The sequence below is a fragment of the Micropterus dolomieu genome, linkage group LG04, assembly GCF_021292245.1.
Source record: "Micropterus dolomieu isolate WLL.071019.BEF.003 ecotype Adirondacks linkage group LG04, ASM2129224v1, whole genome shotgun sequence".
Taxonomy (NCBI): domain Eukaryota; kingdom Metazoa; phylum Chordata; class Actinopteri; order Centrarchiformes; family Centrarchidae; genus Micropterus; species Micropterus dolomieu.
Window position 1 is genome coordinate 21,977,609 of NC_060153.1, and position 22,692 is coordinate 22,000,300.

The following is a 22,692-nucleotide window of genomic DNA, read 5'->3' on the forward strand; positions in this document are numbered from 1 at the left end:
TACTTAATCTGCATCAACACTTAAGGGTGTGTGTGTGTGTGTGTGTGTGTGAGAGAGAGAGAGAGAGAAAGAGAGAGAGAGAGAGAGAGAGAGAGAGAGAGAGAGAGCGCCCGATGGGGTTGCATGCAAAAGAACATGCTGCCATAAGGGTTTTGGATGAGATGGGATGTATTGTGTATGTTTGTGTGTGTGTCAGTGTGTGTAGCCTATGTGATGAAAAACGGAAAGGTTCACATTCTGTTGCGTCTTTTATGTACTTTGTTTAGTGTGTGGATGTGCGTGCGTGTCACGGTGGTCCTGAGGCCTTTATTACAGTCTTGTTGGTTCAGTGGAGTTAAAGAAGGCAGAGGTCTCTCTTTTCTTTCTTATGTGTGTGCCTGCATGTGTGTGTGTGTGTGTGTGCGTGTGTGTGTGTGTGTGCGAGCAGGCCCGGTGCAAGCACAAGTCTTTGAATGCATGTTGGACATTTGTTGAGCAGTGACCTAAATCTGTCTGCCATCATTACCTAACAAGAAGATGGAGAGAAAAGCAAGTCTCAAATAAACAGACGAAAGCACACATATGTACAGTATATGTACACACACATGCACACCAACACAACCACACGCACATATACACACTATGACAATACATTGACTTACATTTATTTCCTGGAGTCTCACGCTAACAATATCCCAAACCTAAATCTACCTGTACCCTAAACCAAAACCAAGTCTTCACCCTGAAATGCATTTTGTCCCTTAAAGAAAGACGAATCCCAACGATGTGTGTAAACAACACGAGTAATCACTCAGCAGACCATCATGCCAGATACTGTGTACACACTGCAGCAGCAGATTGGAAAGCTAATCAGGAAAAAAAAATGTATGTAATGTTGTGCATGGTGCAGTTCCGCTTCCATCCTCCCTTCTGTCTAGGGCCAAGAGTTCAGTCTATATTAAGGAGTCATATTACCGTTGTTCTCTTGTAGCTCGCCCGCCTGCGTCCCGTATGTTCCCTCGTAAAACTCCACAGTGCAGCGTTGTCCTCTGATCACTTGCGCCTTCAGTCAGCTGTTTATCTCGTTACCCCTGCTGGGGGAAGAGATCGTCTCCACGACATCATTTATTTAGGATTACTGAAAAGTGGCCTTAGCTGAGCCCAGCTCTCTGCCTGTGTGTGTGTGTGTGTGTGTGTGTGTGTGTGTGTGTGTGTGTGTATGTGAGGATACAAAGATTAAGACTCTTTTATGGGTCAGCAGCCACTGTTGCTCCTAGCTAATTACGGACTTAAAACACGTACTCACATGCGTGCACTTTCTCTCACAAACACACACAGATACACACTCCCAGCATATCTCCTCTCTCTCTCTTTCTCTCTGTCTCACTCTGTCAGACTGCACTGTGCTATCACCATGGTAACAGCAGATTGAGAGACTTTTCACTGCAACGATTGCTCAATTGTTATCTCTATTTCTCTCTCTCCTAACAGTCCGTCTCTCCATTATTCTGTCTTTTCCTCACGTGTACTCTTTCATTGTCAGTGTTCGGTATAGACCATCCAACACACACACACACACACACACACACACACACACACAACACACACACACACACACACACACACACACACACACAATGATCTGCACACAAGGGGAGGGTGCAGTTCTTCACTCCCAATCTCACACTTGCACTGCTTCCTCCCCAGGCTCTCCTAACGCTGCTGGTGGTGTGACATCCTAACTCTTCCTGCCCAGCATGGCTGTGTCACTGTGGTTCCTGGGTGTGTGTGTGCTCACTCTGGCTCACGTCGCCCCCTCCAGCCAAGGTAAGGCGCTGAGGTAGTATCAGGTTTGAGGTGTTGATCCTGACACAGCAGTCAGCGTAATGATCACAAACACTTTTAAAAAAGAAGCGATGGATTTTGCCAATGCATTTTGGATTTGTGTGACTTAAATATAAGTAATTGTTTTGCCAGTGAGCAAAGTCATCATTAACAGGGGAACACCAGCCTGCCTCTAAAGAAAGAAAGTGATCTTGGCCAAGAAATTCTGTGACCTACATAAATACTGGCTTACCAGAACATTTGAATTGTGCATCTTAACAAAGGGAGTGTTTCAGAGCCACCTGTAGCTCCTAGTTAATAAGCAATCAGTCATTCAGCACCACAGACAGTTACAGTACACCAGTAGCCTACTGATCACACAGACGTGTTTGGTATAAAATTCGGTTTATTCCTGATATGACAAAACCACCTTTTCATATGTTCATGAGACTCAAGCTGATGTGAACAACCGGATTAAGGTAATGGTAATGTGATTTTCTTAAATAACCCTGGTTTACATGGATTAATATGGCAGTCAGGCGAGTTTACACACACACAGATGTGACATAGTGAGTTCCAGCCTTCAAAGGAAAGAAAATGAGATATCATACGCGACAGATTATTTGTACCAAGCATCTGACAGCCAGTAGTAGAAGCTTTATCCTCCCCACTGACTTAAAAACACAAGATATTGTGATGTGCCCACACATTGCATCACATTTAGGTGTCACAGTGGAGTAGAAGTGTGATTTATGTCAACAATCACACACTGTTTGCGTCTTTGAATCCTTCCATTGTAAGCTTTCACACGTGTGCATTTAAAAGATTGCATTAAATTACCCATGATCTTTTCCAAAGTCTGAGAGAATTACCCAGATAATGTCATAAGGGTTATCTCAATTTAGGCTTAAAGACTACAGATTTATAACAGACCCAAACAAGGGACTAAAAGTCAGGATATCTTCACCTCTGCTGCTTCAATTTGGATAATTTCTTAGCCATGCTAGCAGTGTGGCTCTATGGATGGAAATGTTGACAAGCCCACAATTTTGGTCCTGACTGAAATAAATCAAAAACTAACAGATGAATTGCCATGAAATGTTATACAGACCTTTTACACTCCTACTGATTTTGGTGATACTCTGACATTACCTCTAGTGCCACAATGAGGTTGACATATGTTGTTTTCAGTGAAATGTCTCAGCATGTTAGCATTTAGCTCAAAGTACCACTCATTGCCTAAGGACTCATAGAGTCGCTAGCTTAACTGTAAACTCTGAGTCTTTTTAAAATCTGTCTCTGGTGAGTCCTACAACATTATGGAAGTGCAATGCTAAATTGCTAGATTGCCCCTTTAGCCCTTCATACGGGCTGCTACATTAACATTATTCCCATTTTCCTAAAAAGAAGTAAAAGCAAAATGACCAAATTAATCTGCTGTCTAAATTTACAGAACATCACAAATCACAATGCTTTCTGTCAACTGGATTGTCCAGCTGATTACAGTCCAAAGACAAAGTAAATGCTAATTATTCTTCCTTCTTCCACCCTTTACCATCTGCCCATTTTACCCCACCCCCCACCTTCCCCACCTCCACTCCTCATGAACAGCTATGTCCCGGGCTGCCATGCCATTCGGGCTGCTGCGCAGGGAGCTGGCGTGTGAGGGTTACCCTATAGAGCTGCGCTGCCCAGGAAGTGACGTAGTTATGGTGGAGACCGCTAACTATGGCCGCACTGATGACAAGATCTGTGACGCAGACCCCTTCCAGATGGAGAACACACAGTGTTACCTCCCTGACGCACTCAAGATTATGGCACAGAGGTGTGTATGTCCTGGATTACACTTCTTGCTGACTGTATACTGTGTTTATGTAAGAGCTTAAATTAGCAAAGACGCACATTGTTATGTCATTCTTGTGCTATTTTAGTGTGTTTTTGAAGCAGTTAAACCAATCAATGAGAGCGTATACTGTTTCGTACATATTGCATGTGTACACTGCTGTACAACACACATGTGGATTCATGTCAGAGGAAACGTTAGACAAAGCCAATGCTTGTGTTGTAAGTCATGTGTACGTGCAAGTGCAGTAATCTCTCCAGCTGAGTCTGACTGCCTGGCTGCGCTATTAGCTGTGTACTCAGCAGTGGTTTCCTTGAAGAACTGATCAATATTCAGCAAGAGGAAGAGGGAGAGGGAGAGGGAGAGGGAGAGTTGACAAATGGAGTGTCCTTTGCTCTCCCTTTCCTATCTGTTAATCACTCTCCCTCCCTTCTTTGTTTTCTCATCCCTTTCACTGATCCATCCATCCATCTTCTGTCGTCCAGGTGTAACAACAGGACCCAGTGTGTGGTGGTCGCAGGGGTCGACGTCTTCCCAGACCCCTGTCCTGGAACATACAAGTACCTGGAGATCCAGTATGAGTGTGTCCCTTATAGTAAGTAAGAATATATAAATATATATAATATATATATAAACACACATAAACACACACATACATAGAAACAGGACTAAACGCAAATATGTGCATGTGCATGCAAAACACAAAGATTTAACCAGTTTTTGTCAGCTACATTTTAGGTTTAAGGTGTTTTTTTTTTGTTCTTCTAACCCTTGATGTCGACTGTATCCCTGAGAGATTGATGGATAGAAAATATTTTTTTCTCAGGGAGTGTGTGTTTTTGCATGTGTGTGTGTGTGCAAAATAGACAGAAAATTGGGTGGAGAAAGTACAGAGAGGGAAACTGTAGGACATTTGCATACTGTGTGTGTGTGTGTGTGTGTGTGTGTGTGTGTGTGTGTGTGTGTGTGTGCGCGCGGAAGAGTGCACGTTTGCACCTGCGCGTGCATGCATGTGTGTTTTCTTTTTCAGATTCACACCACAGGGGTCGCTCTCTTTTCTCCACAGGAGCCTGATTGAGCGAAGGAGAGATCGGGAAGGTGGAGGGAGGGAAAAGGGGGCATAGGGAGGGGAGGGGAGAGGAGAGGAGGGGAGTATGCTGGGTCTCTTTTGTGCTTCTTCTTTCTTTTATGTGAACTATGATGTTTGTGGCGAGAATGAGTTCCAAAGTCTTTATCTGTGCAATTCTTTCTTTCTTTCTTCCTTTCTTTCTTTCTTTCTTGCTTGCTTTCTTGCTTCTCTTTACTTCCCTTCTTTCACCCTCTGACTTCTCTTTCTTTCTCTCCCTCTTTTTTTCCTATGCTTGAGTAGAAGTGGACCAAAAAGGTAAAGACAATACATTGTAGCATCTTGATCTCTCTTTACCCCCGACCCCCCTCTTTTCTCTCCTTCTCTTCCTCTCTCCTACCATTTCTCTCTTCCTCTTACCCTAGGACGTTGTTTCGTAGTCATGCTGGATGTTGCCCCCCTTTTTTCATTTCCTATTCGGTTATTTATTTTTCCCCCCATTTTATTCATCTCTTGTTGTATGGAAACCCGTCCTTTTATCCAATTTTATGCAGGTTCTGCACCTAGTCTCTCTTCCTCTTTTCTCACTTCCTTTCTCCCTCCAGTTTCTTCCTTTCTTCTTCCTCTCTTGCTCCTGGTCGATCTCTCTGTCTCTAATTTCTCTCCCTCGGTCTCTCTGTGCACACACACACACAACATAAACACATCTGCTCACACAAACATAAACATAGTCTTCTTTGCTCTCTTTGCTGTTTCCTTTTCACACACAAGCACCCTTTCTTCCTTCCTTCTTGTCTGATCATCCTCTTCATGCTTATTTTCCCTTTTCTTCCCTTATAGGAAGAGCCCCTTATTTATCTTCATAGGAAAAATAAGACCAAATGTGTGTGATTATATATCCGTCTGGATGTGTGCTTACCAAGCACTGCTTATGTGTGTGAGGATGTGTGCATGCCTATTTGCATGCCAGTGTGAGACTGTTCAGTATACATATGTGTCCCATACAGTTATTGCCATGTGGGTGGACCAATCGTTGTGCTCGGCGTAAACTAACCTGCCCTCTCATTCACTTCAAGGCAAAATTTAGCCCCGCCTTCTGCGTCCCTGATTCTACCTCACGCTCTTTTTCACTCTTTTTGCACTAACCCCCCCCTCCCACACACACACACACACATAAATATGCAAACACACACATACACACACAACGCACATAAACACACTCACACACCTTTCATTGCAGTGTCCCTGTTGTATTACTCACCACACACACACACTAACAGTGTGTGATTTTCAACACTGCTATGTCTTTTCTGTTGCTTGCCTCTTGAGATCAGCACAGGTGTTTTAAATCCCTCTCTCTTTTTCTCTTCATTCTTTTTTCTTCTTGCTGCATCAAATGCATCTAATTCAATCCATTTTTCATGCATCGACCCATTTTCTCCCTGCACCTGCCTCCACTATCTTACCACTCTTTTTCTCCCTCACCTCCCTTCCTGATCTTCTTCTCCATCCCTCTTTCTCTTCTATCTCATATCCTGCTGGCTACCCCTCCTAACTCCCGTCTACCAGTTTTCGTGTGTCCTGGCTCACTGCTCAGCATCCAGCCGGCCTCCTCTCTCCTGGAGGCAGAGCATCAGTCAGGGGCATGGTGTAAGGACCCACTGCAGGCTGGCGACAGGCTGTACGTCATGCCGTGGACGCCGTATAGGACGGAGGTGCTATATGAGTACGCCTCCTGGGACGACTACCGCCAGAACAGAGTCACCACCACCTATAAGTGAGTAATGTCTGTGTGTACTGTATTTATTGCTGAAATTGTTGAAATAGATTGATTAGTTATTTTTAGGAATTGGGACTTCGTCAAAACACAAAACAAGCAGACTGAAGATGTAACCTTTCCCTCTGAAAGCTTATAATTGGCATATCTTTTGTTGTTTTAAAAATGTATCGTCTAAACAATTAATCAGTTCATCCAAATAACAAAACGTAATTCATAATAGTGCCAGCTCTTGAGGGCTAATTTCACATTCATTCAATTCAAAATGGGAATAGAGCAACATTTACTTTCTAAATGAAAGATTAAAGCCCCTAAATATATAATAGTAAGAATTTATGACAAGCAGAGTAAACGTTATAATCCATAAAAATTCATCATATCAAACCCATGTTATACTATTTATGGCTGGTATTTATTCTGCTATAGCCAGTAAATGTGTTAACACCATTTTTAATCTGTCTATTTAGTTGCTTGAATTGTCCGTGGTGGTGTCCGCCATTATCGCTGTGGCTTTAAATGGCGTACATTTACAAAATGGATTCACAGGAAACTACATATGTAGCCCCTCAAAGTGCCTTATCCAGATTCAGATTCAGATTTATTTAACTCAAGGCCATTTCTACGGAAACTCTGGGATGTTCTTAGCACAGACGAAAACATAATGTTTTATGTGAAATAACCAAAGCTCTTGTAACTACAGAAAAAGATTGTACCTCACGCGAGAACATTTTTGGATCTTATCTTAACTTTGTTTTACTTTTCGTGTAAGTGTGCCACATCAGATTCAACTCCTAACTTGATGAGTGCCCTCTGTATGTAATTGAGCGCCCATTCATAAGATTCGGAAATTAGCATAATTAATGCTCCAATAATACCATTTAAGGCTACTCGTCCTGCCCCATATGTCAGGAAGTGTTCAGTCATGAAAATGACAATGAAGAGTTTGGAGACTAAAGTCCTGCGTTCGGCGATCCATAAAGAAAGTCTATCATTTCTCTAACAAGCTTCACATTTGCAGAAGCACAGCCCCGCATAATCAAAAGTGCCATTTTATCTGTCTGTGCCAATATATAAGCACGCTGTCACTTTCCAAGGGCCTACCAAGGGCCTGCGCTAAGGCTTCCAAAAAATTACACTTTCAGCTGACCTTATTATATACAGAAACAAATTAACCTTCACTTAGTTCATCATTTAAGTCATTTTGCAGTTTGAAATGTTCATATTGGTATTGTAGTGGTATACAGTAGCATCAACAGACAATTAAAAAGAATGATGATGTTGTATGGATAACAACATAATGTAAGTGTATCAACATAATTAAAGTGTAATTTATGTAGGATTTTCAAACTTAAACTTAAACTTAAACTTGCCTCAAAGTTATCAAAAATATAATGTAAATGCTCTGTATAGCACCTTTCTAGTCTTTTCAACCACTCAAAGTTTTTTACTGCATTCACCAGTCATACACTGAGCCTAAGTGCTCAAACGGAAACTAACATTCACACTCATTCATACACTGGCGGAACAGGGTGTCAACTCAGGGTTCAGTATGGTGAAATGGTGAAAAACCTAGGTTGGGATAACAGCAGACTAATTGCACATGATTCCCACGACAGGTCTGGACCACTCGTAAATTATATTCGTGCCTAAGAGAACATTACAGTTTTTCTCAGTTGCTTTGGTACATTTGCAAAACAGTAAGTGCATTTCTCGAAACAGTACAGTACAAACAGCACAACACAGTGGATTACCTGCAAAAGCCCATAACTTGCTCAAAATCCTTAGTCTATCTCTCAAAAGCAAATCTTTATGTCATTGAACTTTCAGTGCCATCAGAACGACAAGTCCTTGTGTCTTGTTTATGAACAAGCAAGTCAAAATGTTTAGCCATCTTGTCAATATAACAGTGTACTCTGTAAGTATTTTCTGATGTACACTTTGGCTAAGATTTTGATGACAATGATTGAAAATGCACATGGCTGCACTTTTTTTGTATGGCATATATCACTTTCACCAGTACATACATTGCAGGAGAGAGGACAGGAATCACAGCTATGCTTTTACTGTTCGTACTGCAATTTGTTGATAGAGCATGTCTTTGTAATACAGAAAAGAAAGAGACATGACTGTTGCATGGGATACACCCCTTTGGCTGACGTTCCGGTCTGTTGTATCACAGATTCTCTTCCACATCACAACAGATATCTTCATCAATTCAGGACACATTTACAAAAAAATTCAAATAGACATGTATAGAACGTCTATCTATATATACATTCATATATATACATACGGAAGCCCTAATCAAATATTTTTTCACTCCACTTTTCCTGTGATAACAGGATAATTTTCTTGTGATTTTGAGATAAGCATAATGGTAATTATAGTGTGGTCTGTAGTATCATTGGTTCCTCACTTGGTAGAGCACAGGACTTAGTCTTATGGTTGTGTGTTCAATCCTCACTGAAGACAGAATTGTTCTTTTTAATATTTTTCATAATCCTCTTCAACAAAGTTCTTATGAAAAGACTGTTTCACATGCTCACATTACTGTAAAGCACGTGCCGGCATTTGGTCCACATCCATCAACCTATGGACTTTTCATTTCCCCATCATTCCCAGGCAGAGGAAATTTCTTCTCATTCAGGAGAATCCATGTAACGTTACACATTTCCTGACGGCTTTTGGAACATTTGAAATAGCCCTCAGGAAATGTGTGATTGGATTCCTCTCAATCTCTTCATAACAATTTTGCTGAAGAGGATAATAAATAAGACACAAAAGAAGAAAAAGAAAGTCAACAAGAACATGAATCAAACTGAGCCCTGTGCTCTACCAACTGCGCTTACAAGTGACACTGGTAATTGCTTTGAAATTATCCTAAAGAAACGCACCTGCCAGCCCCTGTATTCAGCTATGGTTTGTTATCTCGTGATCACGACAAAATTAACTATCTCGTTTTCAGGTTAAAACAACATTCGTTTTATATATATATATATATATATATATATATATATATTACTGCTCACTGTGTATTGTTACTGTTTACTGGTAATATATGGTATTGCGAGAGAATGGTCTGAGTGTTGCCATTGTGATGTTGTTGTTGTCTATTCTTACTTTGTTTATGGTCCATAAGAAACAACATTTCGTTTAGCTATATACTTGTAGGCAAATGATATGAATAAAGTATTTTAACTTTTATTTTTGACAACGTGTTCAACCATTTTGCATGTAGTGACTAATGTTTTGGGGGGGGTTAAGATTATTCAACAGAGACTGGTATAATTAATTGTGATCAGCATGACATAAGCAATTGATAAGGTAGGTGATAAGTAAGGTAGGAAACAGCAGACAATTGTACATAATCATTTGCAACAGTGTGTCAAGTCATTTGCCATTTGTTCAAAACAATGAGAAAGCGAAAGTGACGAGATGATGTGGAGGTTGAACAATTATTAGTATTAGAGAATTTCAATTCTGATCTGAGAAATGCACCAAAGCGACTGAAAAAAACTGTAAAAATTCTAGAAAAGTGGTAAAAGGGGATAGTTCTTCTAAATCACTTTTACAAGCTGCTTAAAAGCAAATTGGAGTGGTTCTTGCATGAGGTCCATTGCGTGTGCATGGAGGTTCTGGAGGGTCTCTTAATTGAATATGAATTACATCCTTACATAAATAGTGTACATTTGCATGTACACTACATATTTTTTTATCGCTCCCTGTCCTAGGTTGCCTAGCCGTGTGGACGGTACGGGCTTTGTGGTGTATGATGGCGCCGTATTTTACAACAAGGAGCGAACGCGCAACCTGGTCAAGTATGACCTGCGCACACGCATCAAGAGTGGTGAAGCAGTGGTGGTCAATGCTAACTACCATGACACATCACCTTACCGCTGGGGAGGGAAGTCAGACATCGATCTGGCAGTGGACGAGAACGGCCTCTGGGTGATCTACTCTACTGAAGCCAATAATGGACGCATCGTGGTCAGCCAGGTGCGGTAGGAGGAATGCAAACAGATCGATGGTGGGAAAGAGAGAAGAAGGAAGGGTTTTATTACTGATTTCTCTCATCTTCACATCCCGCAGGTGAACCCCTATACCCTGCGCTTTGAGGGTACCTGGGCCACTGGCTTTGACAAGCGTGGGGCGAGCAACGCCTTCATGGCCTGCGGGGTACTGTACGCCGTGCGCTCTGTCTTCCAGGATGATGAGGGGCAGGCGGAGGGCAGAGTTGGCAGCGACATGGTGGTTTACGCTTACGACACCAGCCGTGGACAGGAACTGCCCGTTCAAATACCATTCCCCAACCCTTACCAGTACATCTCTTCCATAGACTACAACCCCAGAGACAACCAGCTGTATGTGTGGAATAACTACTATGTGCTGAGATACCCGCTACAGTTCACACCGCCACCGCCCACTAAAGGTTTGTGGAACAAGTGCATTTGTGTATTTGGACATATGTGATAAAACTAGAGAAACAACAAAGTGTTTCTGTCCCTCCAGGTCCCCTCTCCTCTCTGATGACGACCGTCCGCTCCTACACAGCCACTGTCGCACTGACCCCAGTGCGGCCGTCGGCCTCTCACCCAATTGGCGTCATCAACCGAGGACCCTTTGATCAGCGGCCGATCACAGCTATGGTCCCTCTGACCCCACGTCCACCTCTGCGTGTCCCCATGTCTCCCGGGGGCCCCGGTCAGGTGGGCGGATGTGAGGGCCGGGTGGCAAGAGGGGTGCAGTGGCCACCCACCCTGAAGGGAGAGACCGTGGAGAGGCCCTGCCCTAAAGGGTCACTGGGTAGGTGTGGCCTGTGTTTGTGTGTGTGTGCAGATGTGAGCATGGCAGACTGTGTGTGTGTGTGTGTGTGTGTGTGTCTGTATCTCGTTTCCCTTTGAAATGTAGTTGGATGCCCTCTCTTTGAACTTGCCTTCAGATGAGAGAGAAGAGGTTATAGTTTTAAGACAAGCTGGGTTCATCAACTTTTCCTCTTGCTGTGCAGCTGTCTGCAGCCCAGGCTCCCTCTGAGGAAAAGCTGTTATGCAGATTATGCAGATAAGCCTGTGGTGCATGTTGCCCAGTCCTAATCATGTTGGATGGTTTGGACATGGTTTTAGCGCAGAGGTGATGATTATTACACAGTGGAATAATCTAATGTTAAATAACTGAAAACAGACGTGGCTGTTACTTACAGTTAATTGCAGAACCGGTGTGCATTAGTAAGTCTAATCCTGTTTTTCATGAAACATTTTTATGTATGCAACAATTAAACAGATCAGGTAAAACACTTAACTTAACACTTAATCATCCCTCGACTGCTGCTCTACAGCCAAGATTGGTCAGTTGGAGTTGATGAAGATCAAAACAGAGACAAAAGTACTGTGAATATTCTCGTACTCAAACAAGACTCAAAATTAATGCTAATATTGATTCATGTTTGTTGGATGTGTGAATAAGTGTTTTGCTTTACATAGAAAGAATGCAAAGAATCCAGCGCTTTGTTTTCTCACAAATTTTGAAAATTCGTTTGTTTTTTCACCGTTGTGGTCTTGGGTAAACACTTACAAGGATAAAAGACGCAAATGCAGGGAGAAACAGAAGTGACAAATCACCTCAGGTCCTTTAAGACACGAGCCGTCCTTTCTCTTTCTGACTGTCGGCGTCACCATGTCTGTCTCTGCAGGGATAGCTTCCTATCAGTGCATGCAGTCTCCGGTGGGTTGGAGCTCCAGAGGGCCTGACCTTTCCAACTGCACCTCTCCCTGGGTCAGCCAAATTGCACAGAAGGTTAGTCACACACAGACACACACACACTGTGCAAATGCCCTAAAGCCAGTCAGCAAGCAGTGCTCTTGTAAATGTCAAAATATTTGACATTATAAACACCCACGCCTCACTTTAGATTAAGAGTGGCGAGAACGCAGCCAACATCGCCGGGGAGTTGGTCAACCTCACCCGGGGGCGGATCTATGCCGGTGATGTCAGCATGTCCGTCAGGCTAATTGAACAGCTATTGGATATCCTGGACTCACAGCTCCAGGCCTTGAGACCAGCTAATAAAGAGTCAGCAGCACGTAATTACAACAAGGTAAATTGTTCCTCTTGTCAGTGCGGATGTGTACTTGACCTGGAAATGAAAGAGGACATGTCAGCTATGATGATTCTAACAACAGATGTTTTTTTCTTTTCAGCTGCAGAAGAGGGAACGCACATGTAGAGCTTATGTTCAGGTAAGACAGACAGACAGACAGACAGACAGACGGACAGACTGATAGATGAGGAATAGGAATAAAACATATTTGTCTTTCTCTCTGTCAGGCGGTCGTTCAGACAGTTGATAACTTGCTGGGTCCTGAGGCTCTGGTGTCCTGGGCGGATATGAGCAGTGTTGATCAGTCCCGCTCAGCATCACTGCTGCTAGACGCAGTAGAGAAAGGAGCTTTTCTATTGGCTAACAATCTCTACGAAGGCCGTTTCAGTGACAGGGCACCAAATGTTGGTATGTGGTATTTTTTTTCCTCTTTCTTGGTGTTTTTTGCTCTACTTATTGTGGAACTTACAATTTTTAAGCTTTTTTTGTGTGTGTGTATGTGTGTGTGTGTGTGTGTTCCTGTGTGTGTACGCAGATCTGGAGGTATATGTACTAAATACAGAGGCAGACATCCAGGACCTGACATTCCCTCACTCCTACGACAGTGACAGCATCTTGCAGATATCAGCACTGGCTCTGCAACAGTACAGCAACAATGGTCTGTACTGCACACACAAAAACTAATCAGCATTATGTACAGTGAAAAATCAGTATTATAAGTCACATTGCCTGGGTTGATAAACCATAGGTAGGACAAGTAACGGGTTATGGGATTTACACTAGTTTTTCTCCACATATCAAAAATCCAAGCATTATAAAGTATAAGATGAAAGTCTGTTTTCTCTTGAATGTGATAATTTAAAGAACAGAAAAAAAATAGTCTCTCTCAATATGTCTCCCTCCCCTCTGTGGTTTCCTCTGCAGGCCAGGTGAAGCTGGTCCTCACTCTCTATAAGAACCTGGGCTCCTTCCTGACCACCCAGAACTCAACTCTGCGGCTCGGGCTGGGGCTGGGCCAGGTGCCCGAGGCCAGGCGTAAGAGCCTGGTGGTCAACTCCCATGTCATCTCTGCCTCTGTACATAGAGGATCCAACAGAGTGTACCTCTCTGAGCCAGTGATCTTTACTCTCAGGCACCTGCAGGTCCGTTTCAAAATCTGTTCACCTCAAAGTTAACGGTTAGAATGAGCAAAGTCCTGACATTGTGCAGAATCTGGTCCCTGAGTATCCTTTATTGGCACAAATATGTGTTTTGGTGTGTGTTTGTCTCCACAGCTAGAGAACCACTTTGGCCCCAACTGCTCTTTCTGGAACGCATCAGGGGTTTCGGGGAGCGGCAGGTGGTCTACACAGGGCTGCCGCCTGTTACACACCAACAACACACACACAACCTGCGCCTGCAACCACCTGTCCAGCTATGCCGTCCTCATGACGTATCAGCAACCTGCTGTAAGTAACACACACCACAAAAACAACACGTGGCAGTGTTCAATTCACCTTCACGGACAGAAAGCAGCTTTAAGGCTACAGTGTGTGGGTTTGTTTTTGTTTGGTTTGTGTGAACCTTCTCTCATACAGTACAAAAAGACAAGCCATGCCACATTTTTCACAACTGGGTTCATAAGAATAAGAATTAGAAAGCTATGTGTCACACATTATTACTGTTGTAGTTTTCTTTTTATATGGCCATGTGCCACACTCAAACATCAATAAACCCAGCTCCATCTCCAGCCACCAAAGACTTCCTGACTCCACCCATTATGCATCCATTTGCTGAAGCACAGTTGGACTTCACCCGCCATGCTCTTCAAAATGTTGTTTAAAAATCAAGCTGAGAGGGGGTGATAATTGGGGGTTATAGCAATAAGAGAGAGGGAGTGACCAATGCTGCAGGCCATGAAATTAAATTAAGTGTTTATCTGTGAGATGTTCTCTTTGTTGGGTAAGATTTTATTCATTCGAATAGATGTTATGTAAAAAACAGGGACACACAACCAGAGGAAAAGGCACACGAGCAATCCACACTGCAAAAAATACATTTTATACACTCATAAACCCGTGTCAGTGTTCCTACATTCATACATGTTCTCTTTATGATCAGATTCTTTCCTGTCTGCTTCTCTTTACCAGTTTGGGGTCGGTGTAGAAGAGCTTCTCGTCTATGTGGTTTCCTGGGTTGGCATCTCTGTGGCACTGGTGTGTTTGGCCATCTGCCTTACCACTCTGTGCTGCCAGGGGGCGCCCTGGCACACAGACCACAGCACCATCCACTGCAACCTATGGGCTAACCTGCTCATCACTGAACTGCTCTTCCTTGTTGGTGCCAACAAGACCCAATACACAGTGAGTCCTTCGATACTGGGCAAATACAGACATAGAGGAGGAGTTGAGTGGGTGAAAATGTATACATTTATGATGCGGTGGATATTACTGTTGTATTTTATAGCATTTTGGAAAATTCTACTGAAACTCTGTCCATATGTCCAGGTTGTGTGCTCCATCATTGCTGGCCTGCTGCACTTCTCGCTGCTCTCAGTGTTTTGCTGGTTGTGTCTGGAGGGGGTGGAGCTGTACTTGCTGCAGCGGGAAGTATTTGAGGGACGTAACTCCAGGAGGAAGTATTTCTACCTGTGTGGCTACTCAATTCCTGGGCTGGTTGTGGCCGTGTCTGCAGCCATAGACTTCAGAGGCTATGGCTCAAAAACTGCGTAAGTGGACTGGTGTGTGTGTGCGTGTGTGTGTGTGCATGGTTTTGAATGGGGACAGTTACCTTCCTACATCAGAATAATTTGTGTAAGCTCCCAGACTTTGTTATTTTAGAGGTTCTTATTTTACTGTGATTTGTTTGTGTGTGTCTTTGTATTTGTGTGTATGTGTGTGATTTGTTTGTGTGTGTGTAGATGCTGGCTACGAACAGACAATTACTTCATCTGGAGTTTCCTTGGACCGGTGGCGGTTGTCATTACGGTAAGAGGCCATGCTCTTGTGCAGATCCCTGCCTTTTCATATATTCACATGCTATGATGCGTGATGCTATATTTACGTTGAGTCACTTTAATGAATATATATTAAATAGTATTTGTTCTTTTTGGCCTCAGTTGAACCTGGTTGTCTTGGTGATGACTTTACATAAGATGCACAGCACTGCTGCTTTGAAGCCAGACTCAAGTCGCCATGACAACCTGAGGTAAGTATAGTGTCTCATGCTGATCTGTTTTCGGTGATTATGCCTCATTGTGTTTCAGTAGCTTTGGCTCCAATCATACAGTCATTAGACGAAGACGGTAAAGTTGAATTTATGAAGTGAAAAAGGACCTGCTGTGCAGTGGCCCAAAACCTGATTAAAACTAGATGTAAAAAGAAAATGAGTCTGTTTTTGTGAATAATCGAATCCATTTAGATATCTGGAGTTAACGCTGGGCAATAAATCTATAATGATAATTATCGCAATATATGGAACTGAAAAAAGATTGTTTAAAATAGATTTTATCAGAATCATTTTGAATGTTCTACCTGAAATTTGTGAAGTGATCCTCTGTTTGGCAACAAGTGTTTGTCACGTTCTGACCATAAAGACAACTTTAACCACGCAACTTTTCACCTAGAAGCAAAAATCAGCCTTTAAATTTAAAAGAAATAAAGATTTGACATTTATCGTGATAATTATCGATATCGATTACAATGAAATGTTTTTATGGTGATAAAATTTTTGCCCATATCGCCCAGCCCTATCTGGAGTAAATTAAAACATTTATGACCCATCCTAGCTAAAACGGGAGCATTCACCACTTTTGGAATCTTAATTGTTTTTGCATTTTTTTGAGTAAGTAAAGTTTAAACCTTAGCAATTCTGTATAAATTAAAAATAGAGGGAAACCTGCACAAAAAAAGAGAGCTAGGGTGTGCTAGTAATGTCTGGCAAATTCAGAAATTTATTTATATTTTAGTTTTTCAGTTGCTATTTTAAGTTCTCTTTGAACTGTCTAGATATTAATATTAGTATTATGCACACCAGCTCTCTTTTTGTCCATGGTTGAGTAAAACAGTTAAACCTTCTCTGTACTATTTTCAGTGTGGGGGCCTGAAAAATCAAATTAGAGAAGCATTTAAACAGATCCAGGTGAGGGAACTCTTGTTGAAATTGCTTGTAAGAATGAAAATGTAATGTGATTTCTCTCCTGCCCTACTTCCTCTGGTGTCTCCAGGGCGTGGGCGGTTGGCTCCCTGACACTGCTCTTTCTGCAGAGCGTCACATGGTCCTCTGGCTTGATGTTTCTGTCTGCTCCGTCTCTCCTCCTGGCTTACCTGTTCTCCTCCCTCAACACCGCCCAGGGCCTCCTCATCACCATACTGCACTGCACCCTTGCCAGGAAGGTCTGTCTCTGGGTTCTTGTTGTTGTTATGTAACTGCAACATCTACCCGTAACATCATCATTTGTGACTAAACAGATTTGTTACATGTTACATGTTTCAATATTGCTTGTAGGGTCAGAAGGACTATGGCCGATGCCTGCGTCTCTCGCAGTGCTGTGCCACGTCCTCTTCCAGCTCTCCAGACTCGGTGAAGGGTGCCGCCCTGCGATCAAACAGCCGCTACACCAGCAGCCAGAGTCGGAGAGCTACTGCTAACAGACAGGTACATTACAACACTATGTCTCCAGGTCTTTGTCTCCCTCTCTCTCTGTCTGAGTTAGTTTTGACCTTGTGTGGAATATTTCTGTTCCAGAGTCGTATCAGGAGGATGTGGAACGACACTGTTCGCAGACAGACTGAATCCTCTTTCATCGCTGCAGACGTTAACAACACCCCTACTCTTAACCGAGGTAAAGATTACTGCTTTTCTTTTTGTCTTAAATCTCAGTGTTTCCCCCTCTTTTGTTCAAGAATGTTGTATTAATTTTTCTCCCTTTGTCACTCTCCATCCCCAGCTGCTTTGGGGAACCATTTCCTTACTAATCCGGTGTTACAGACGCATGCTGGAGCCTCTCCTTATGATACAATGCTGGCCCAGGGATACAATCAACCCTTCAACTCCACAGGTACATTTCATTACAAATTTCTGTGATTTGTCCTAATTTTGTTTCTACATTTTCTACACAGCTTACTTAACTTTCCCTCTTTATGTTGGCTTCTTTAACTTTCCTTTTATGTGTGTGCACTTACAGCACCTTGGGAAACTCTTATGCATCATTGAAAAATGTCTTTGTACCTATTTAGTAACTTAAAAATGAGTTTGTTAGCTTATAAAATAGCTTGCAGCAACACCGTTCCAGAGAGATACATTCAAAAATGAAAATCCAGCAGTAATTCCCTCCAGTTTCTTGATTAAAGGAAGCATCAACTGAGACATACTTTTTGACAGTTCAGTCAGGACAACTTTCATCAATGAAAATATTCCTCTTTTGACTTTGTCTACTTTATTGTGTTTTTGTGTTGGATAGAGCCATTTTTGAGGACAATTGTCTAGTTTTAATCTGATAATTAAATTACATATGCAAGCTGTTTTAATAAGGATCCTTAAATTTGGTTATTAAAGATTTATGACCATTACACGTACAGCGCAGGACACTTACATTTAAAAAAAGAAACTTATAAGTGTTCTCTCATGAACAAAGTATGTGATGACGATGTTGTTTCTAAATTAGCTGAAACACATCTTTTATATTTCTGGCCGATGCCAGCATACATTACTTATATGCCGATGCCTGTATATCTGTGATAAGATCATACTGGCTAAAAATATCGGGCGGACAATTTATTGAACCCTAAGTGGCCTAAGACTTATGCCCAGCACATGTCTCATTTTTCTGTTTCTTTACATTCTGAATGTTTGGAATTAAAAGCTGCTGAAATATCTTTGTTTTATATCAGTGTCATGTTCTGTTTTCAGTTTTTGACCATGAAATGTTTGTCTTTTAAATAGTTTTGACACTTTCCCTCTCTGTCTCTCTGTCTTTACGTGGACCTGTAGGAACCTTCAGAAACAAGCAGAGTATGAGCTCTTTTATTGTGCTCACTCAAATCATTGAGCGCCACTCCCTCGTGCACTGTGCTTCAGTTTGTGCAATGTTTGCACACAGTAATTATTCATAGACCATGACATTCAACATACATCTCTTCCATGTGGCTACAAAACCGAACATTTCATCAAAGAATATCATTAATGTCCAAATCTTCTTAGTAAAGCCACATCCTCAGTAGGCACATGAACCCTAAATTCTGCTTATTCATTCATACGTTCATTTGCGTAAATCTCTTTATGTCAGTCTTTTATCCCTGTTCGGTAATCTTCGTTTTTCTTCCAACAGAGGGTAATGTGTCCCAGAACCAGGAGTCCTGTGGGTTGGACAGTGTGTGTCTCAACGGAGGCTACACCCCCAACACCTTCACCCTACATGGTCTGGGAACCACACCCGGGTCCCGAGCCGGCGTGGTGGGCAGCACTGACCTTCTGAGGGAGGGAGGAGTTGGGATAGGAGGGGATGACATCTCCCCTGCCCTCCTTACCCCCCATGGGGCCACAGATCTGAGCAGTGGTGCTGGAATACGTCGTAACTTGTCTGATGCAGCTGCGCTGGAAAAGATGATCATTTCAGAGCTGGTGCAGAGCAACCTGAGGCCCTCAGTTCCTATGCCTGTACCTCCTGAGCGCTACGGAAGCCTTGCAAGGCCTCACCACCACGACAGGGCAGCTCTCACTCACACTGCCACTTTAACTCGACACGCACCGCCTCCCCAAGAGGGATGGGCTGCCACCATGCAGCCAAACGCACGCCACAATGCACAGGAGGGCTGGGCGCATACGAGGCACCACACACAAGACGCTGAGACACATTCCACAACACGTGGACAAGACCACGCCACAACACCACGCTTACAAGATGGCTGGTCACACTCACGTGTTCCTGGAGATTCTGAGTCTCGTGAGCTGCTTAAAGATGGGGACAGGTCGCAGCTGCAAGGCACTCTGGGTCGCCGCGGGCTCCAGGATAGGCAGCAAGCACGTCCACCTGATGTTCAGGCTCGGCCCTACTCCACCCTCAGCCGCACCTCTGGTACTCTGTCCCGCCACCGCAACACAGTGGAGTTGAACGGAGGGACAGACAGAGACAAGGAGAGAGATAGGGATCGTTACCGGGACAGGCCCCTCCCGCCTCCTCCTCCCCCTCCCCCACAGGAGTCTGAGCCCCTGTACAAGGCTCTGGAAGAGCCGCTGCTGATGAAACAGAAGGAGGCAGGCACAGAGACATGGAGAGGCGGCCAGGACAGAGAGAAGGACGATACATTTCTCTTAAAAAGAGAAGAAATGATGGACGAATGGAGGGGAGGAACTGAGAAAGGGAGGGACGAGTCTTTTACCTCTCAGAAGAGAGATGGCGAGAAAGACGAATGGAGAGGTGGAATGGAGAGAGGGAGGGAGGAATCTCATCTGCTGGAGAAGAGAGGTGGAAGGATGGAGGTGTGGCGGGGAGGAGCAGAGACAGAGCAGGAGGAGACTTTTATAACACAGAAGAAAGATTTTGGGATTGAAGGATGGAGAGGCGGAATGGAGAGAGAGAAAGATGAATCCTTGTTTTTGAAGGACAGAGATGGATGGAGGGCAGGGATTGAACGAGAAAATGAGAAACAGAAGGATAGAGCACTGGATGTGTGGAGGGGAGGGATGGATGTAGACAGGGACGAATCTTTCCTGTTTGAGAGCAAAGATGGAGGTCTTGACGCAAGGAAAAGAGGATCTCTTCGGTACCACGGCGAACGAGAGGATTCTGACAGCTTTACTCTTCCTTTGACCCCTGACCTCGACCTTGACCCAGACTCCTCACCTATCTACGCCCGAGATTCAAACCCCTCCCCGCTCTACCCCGGAGACCGCCGCTCGCCCCCACTCAGCATCTTCCCCCGAAGCTCTCCCCCGACGAATATCTTTGCTCCTCGAGAAACTAACTCGCCTCCAAACAATCTATATTCCCGCCACTCCCCCCAGGTGTACAGCCGAAGCAGCTCCCCTCCTCGCTTCTACACCCGCACTTCCCCTCCGACCCTCTCGTACCCCGACAGCAGCCCTGAAGGTCTAGAAGAGGTCAGCCCTACTGGCCAGCCCCAGCGACCCGCCCTGGAACTTCCCTACAGCCTGGGACGACCGCCGCTGGGCCCTCGGCCCAATCACCTGCAGACCTTCTACCAGCCGCCGCCGCTGGCATCCAATGGAGAAGCAGTGTACTCAGCAGAGCCCGCCTCTGAGTTAGACGACGGACAGATGCAGCGGGTGACGAGCCTGTGACTAGGGCGGTGGTGATCGGGGCATAGAAATCAGGCAGGAGGAGGAAGATGGTGATAGCAACAAATAATGATGATCATACTGATGGAAATGAAGACGATGATTATGATGACACTGTTGAGGATAATGATGGATGACGAAGGTAAGGATGATGACAGTGATGGCTCCTCCCTGCTTCTATCTCCCGATCACCACGAGACTTCCCCCTTTTCATGTTTTGTTACTTTTCTATGACTGTGATCCATTTATAACTCTTCCTCCTCCTCTTCCTGTCCCTCTTTTCTCTTTCCTGAAACCGTGCTGTGTCGTCCCATCTCATCGGTGCTTATCTTTATTTGCACATCGTCGAAGTTTCTATTGGTTCATTGGCTGGGTGTTTTCCCTCCCTGTAGCAAGCAAGCAGTGTGTCAAAGAAGCACTTGTGTGTTGCCAAAAAATCCTTTCAAAGAACATGTGCATGACTTTATAGTGGCTTTACAAGGCTACATACTGTAGGAGGAAAGCGCTCGAGTGTGTGCGTGTGTGTGTGTGTGTGTGTGGGTGTAGCTTGATGAGCATGCGTGTGTGTGTGTGTGTGTGTGTGTGTGTGTGTGTTTGTGAGTGCGTGTGTGTGTGTGTGAGTGAGTGCGTGCCTGTATATACATCATTCTTGTATAATTAATGTATCACAGTGAAACATTTTATCAATATCAAATTGGGGGGCCTCTTACACACATCCCCTCCGACTGATTTTGAACTCTTGACCAATCTCATTTTCACATCAAGACCAAAACCTTTGCCCCCCTCCACCGACTTTCCCACCACCTGCCACTAACTTGGTGATGGAACTTGTTGCCATGAAGTTTTTCATTGCAGCAGAACTCTTGACTCCAAAGCCAGAGATCATAAAACCTCAGAACTTTTCTGCAACCCCCTGAGATCCTTGTACATATCGACCTCAAGTGTTCTGATTGTCTTGTATTGCTATTGAAGTTCAAGTAAACATGTGAAATAAATGTTCTTGTCTTTTTCTTTGTGTGGATGTACAGAGAGAGAGGGAGAGTTTCAGAAAAAGGGGAAAGATATCCACCGTGGAAAAGGAAGGGAAGGCGAGAATGATGGGGCGTATAATGATAAGAAAAACTAAAGTAGTTTATTTAGTCAAGTTGTGTACTGTACTTTCATTTTCTTGGAGTATTTCTGTTTTCTGCTGCATTATAGTTCTACAGAGGGAAATATTGTACTTTTTCAACCTCAATTTACACAAATCATATTGAAACCAAGGTAGAACATGTTCGTCCAAAAAGGTAAAAAGGACAGAGACAGAGAGTAAAATAAGGTCCACAACTTTATTGCATTATTAAATTAAGGCTAATAAGTTTAAATGCAGATGTGTGGACTTATTTGAAACTTATTTGAACATTTTGAAAAAGCTGAATTTCCGATAATCAATGTGGCTGAAGCTGTTTACGATCCTATGAAAAATAGTCACATGACTATGTGATGTAAAAGGTGTTCATATAGTGAAAAACTCAGAGAGTATTATCACCAGATTCTGTAGTTCCCTCGGCTCTAGTTCAGCATTTTAGTGCCTTTCAGCTAATTGTTTTGGTTCTAATTAAGTCAAACCGCTCTTATCAACCTGATATCCAGCAGCAACAGGCAGCTCTTTTAAGCAAAAAAAACTCTGAAAAAACAAGCAAACCCTGCCTGGCACCAATTGGCAGGCATATGAAGTTAGTGACTAGCTGTGACCATATTGGAGCATTTAACAAATACAGAGACAAATATTTTTCTCCAGTGGTTGGTGGAGACCAAAAACAGAGCTAAAAGAAGGTGAATATTGGAGTTGG

General features: G+C 43.5%; 1 protein-coding gene across 1 annotated transcript; it reads left to right on the forward strand.

The window, feature by feature from the left end:
* The first annotated feature begins 1,692 nt into the window (after positions 1-1,692).
* LOC123969950 (adhesion G protein-coupled receptor L1-like) lies at positions 1,693-21,855 on the forward strand. The gene is made up of 24 exons (XM_046047740.1): positions 1,693-1,806; positions 3,415-3,628; positions 4,132-4,241; positions 5,016-5,030; positions 6,282-6,489; positions 10,221-10,485; positions 10,579-10,918; positions 10,999-11,292; positions 12,176-12,279; positions 12,395-12,580; positions 12,684-12,722; positions 12,811-12,991; positions 13,119-13,241; positions 13,508-13,725; positions 13,858-14,031; positions 14,713-14,925; positions 15,070-15,290; positions 15,483-15,549; positions 15,681-15,769; positions 16,788-16,956; positions 17,069-17,218; positions 17,309-17,405; positions 17,511-17,621; positions 18,891-21,855. Exons 1-24 carry the CDS (start codon positions 1,737-1,739, stop codon positions 20,861-20,863), a joined length of 5,631 nt encoding a protein of 1,876 aa, XP_045903696.1. The 5' UTR covers positions 1,693-1,736; the 3' UTR covers positions 20,864-21,855.
* Positions 21,856-22,692: the final 837 nt, after the last annotated feature.

Bases quoted from the DNA above. Each gene is read 5' to 3' on its own strand.
- LOC123969950 (XM_046047740.1), top strand. From the start codon at position 1,737: ATGGCTGTGTCACTGTGGTTCCTGGGTGTGTGTGTGCTCACTCTGGCT. The intron at 14,032-14,712 runs GTAAGTAACACA...TCTCTTTACCAG, and splicing joins TGACGTATCAGCAACCTGCT to TTTGGGGTCGGTGTAGAAGA. The intron at 14,926-15,069 runs GTGAGTCCTTCG...CCATATGTCCAG, and splicing joins CCAACAAGACCCAATACACA to GTTGTGTGCTCCATCATTGC.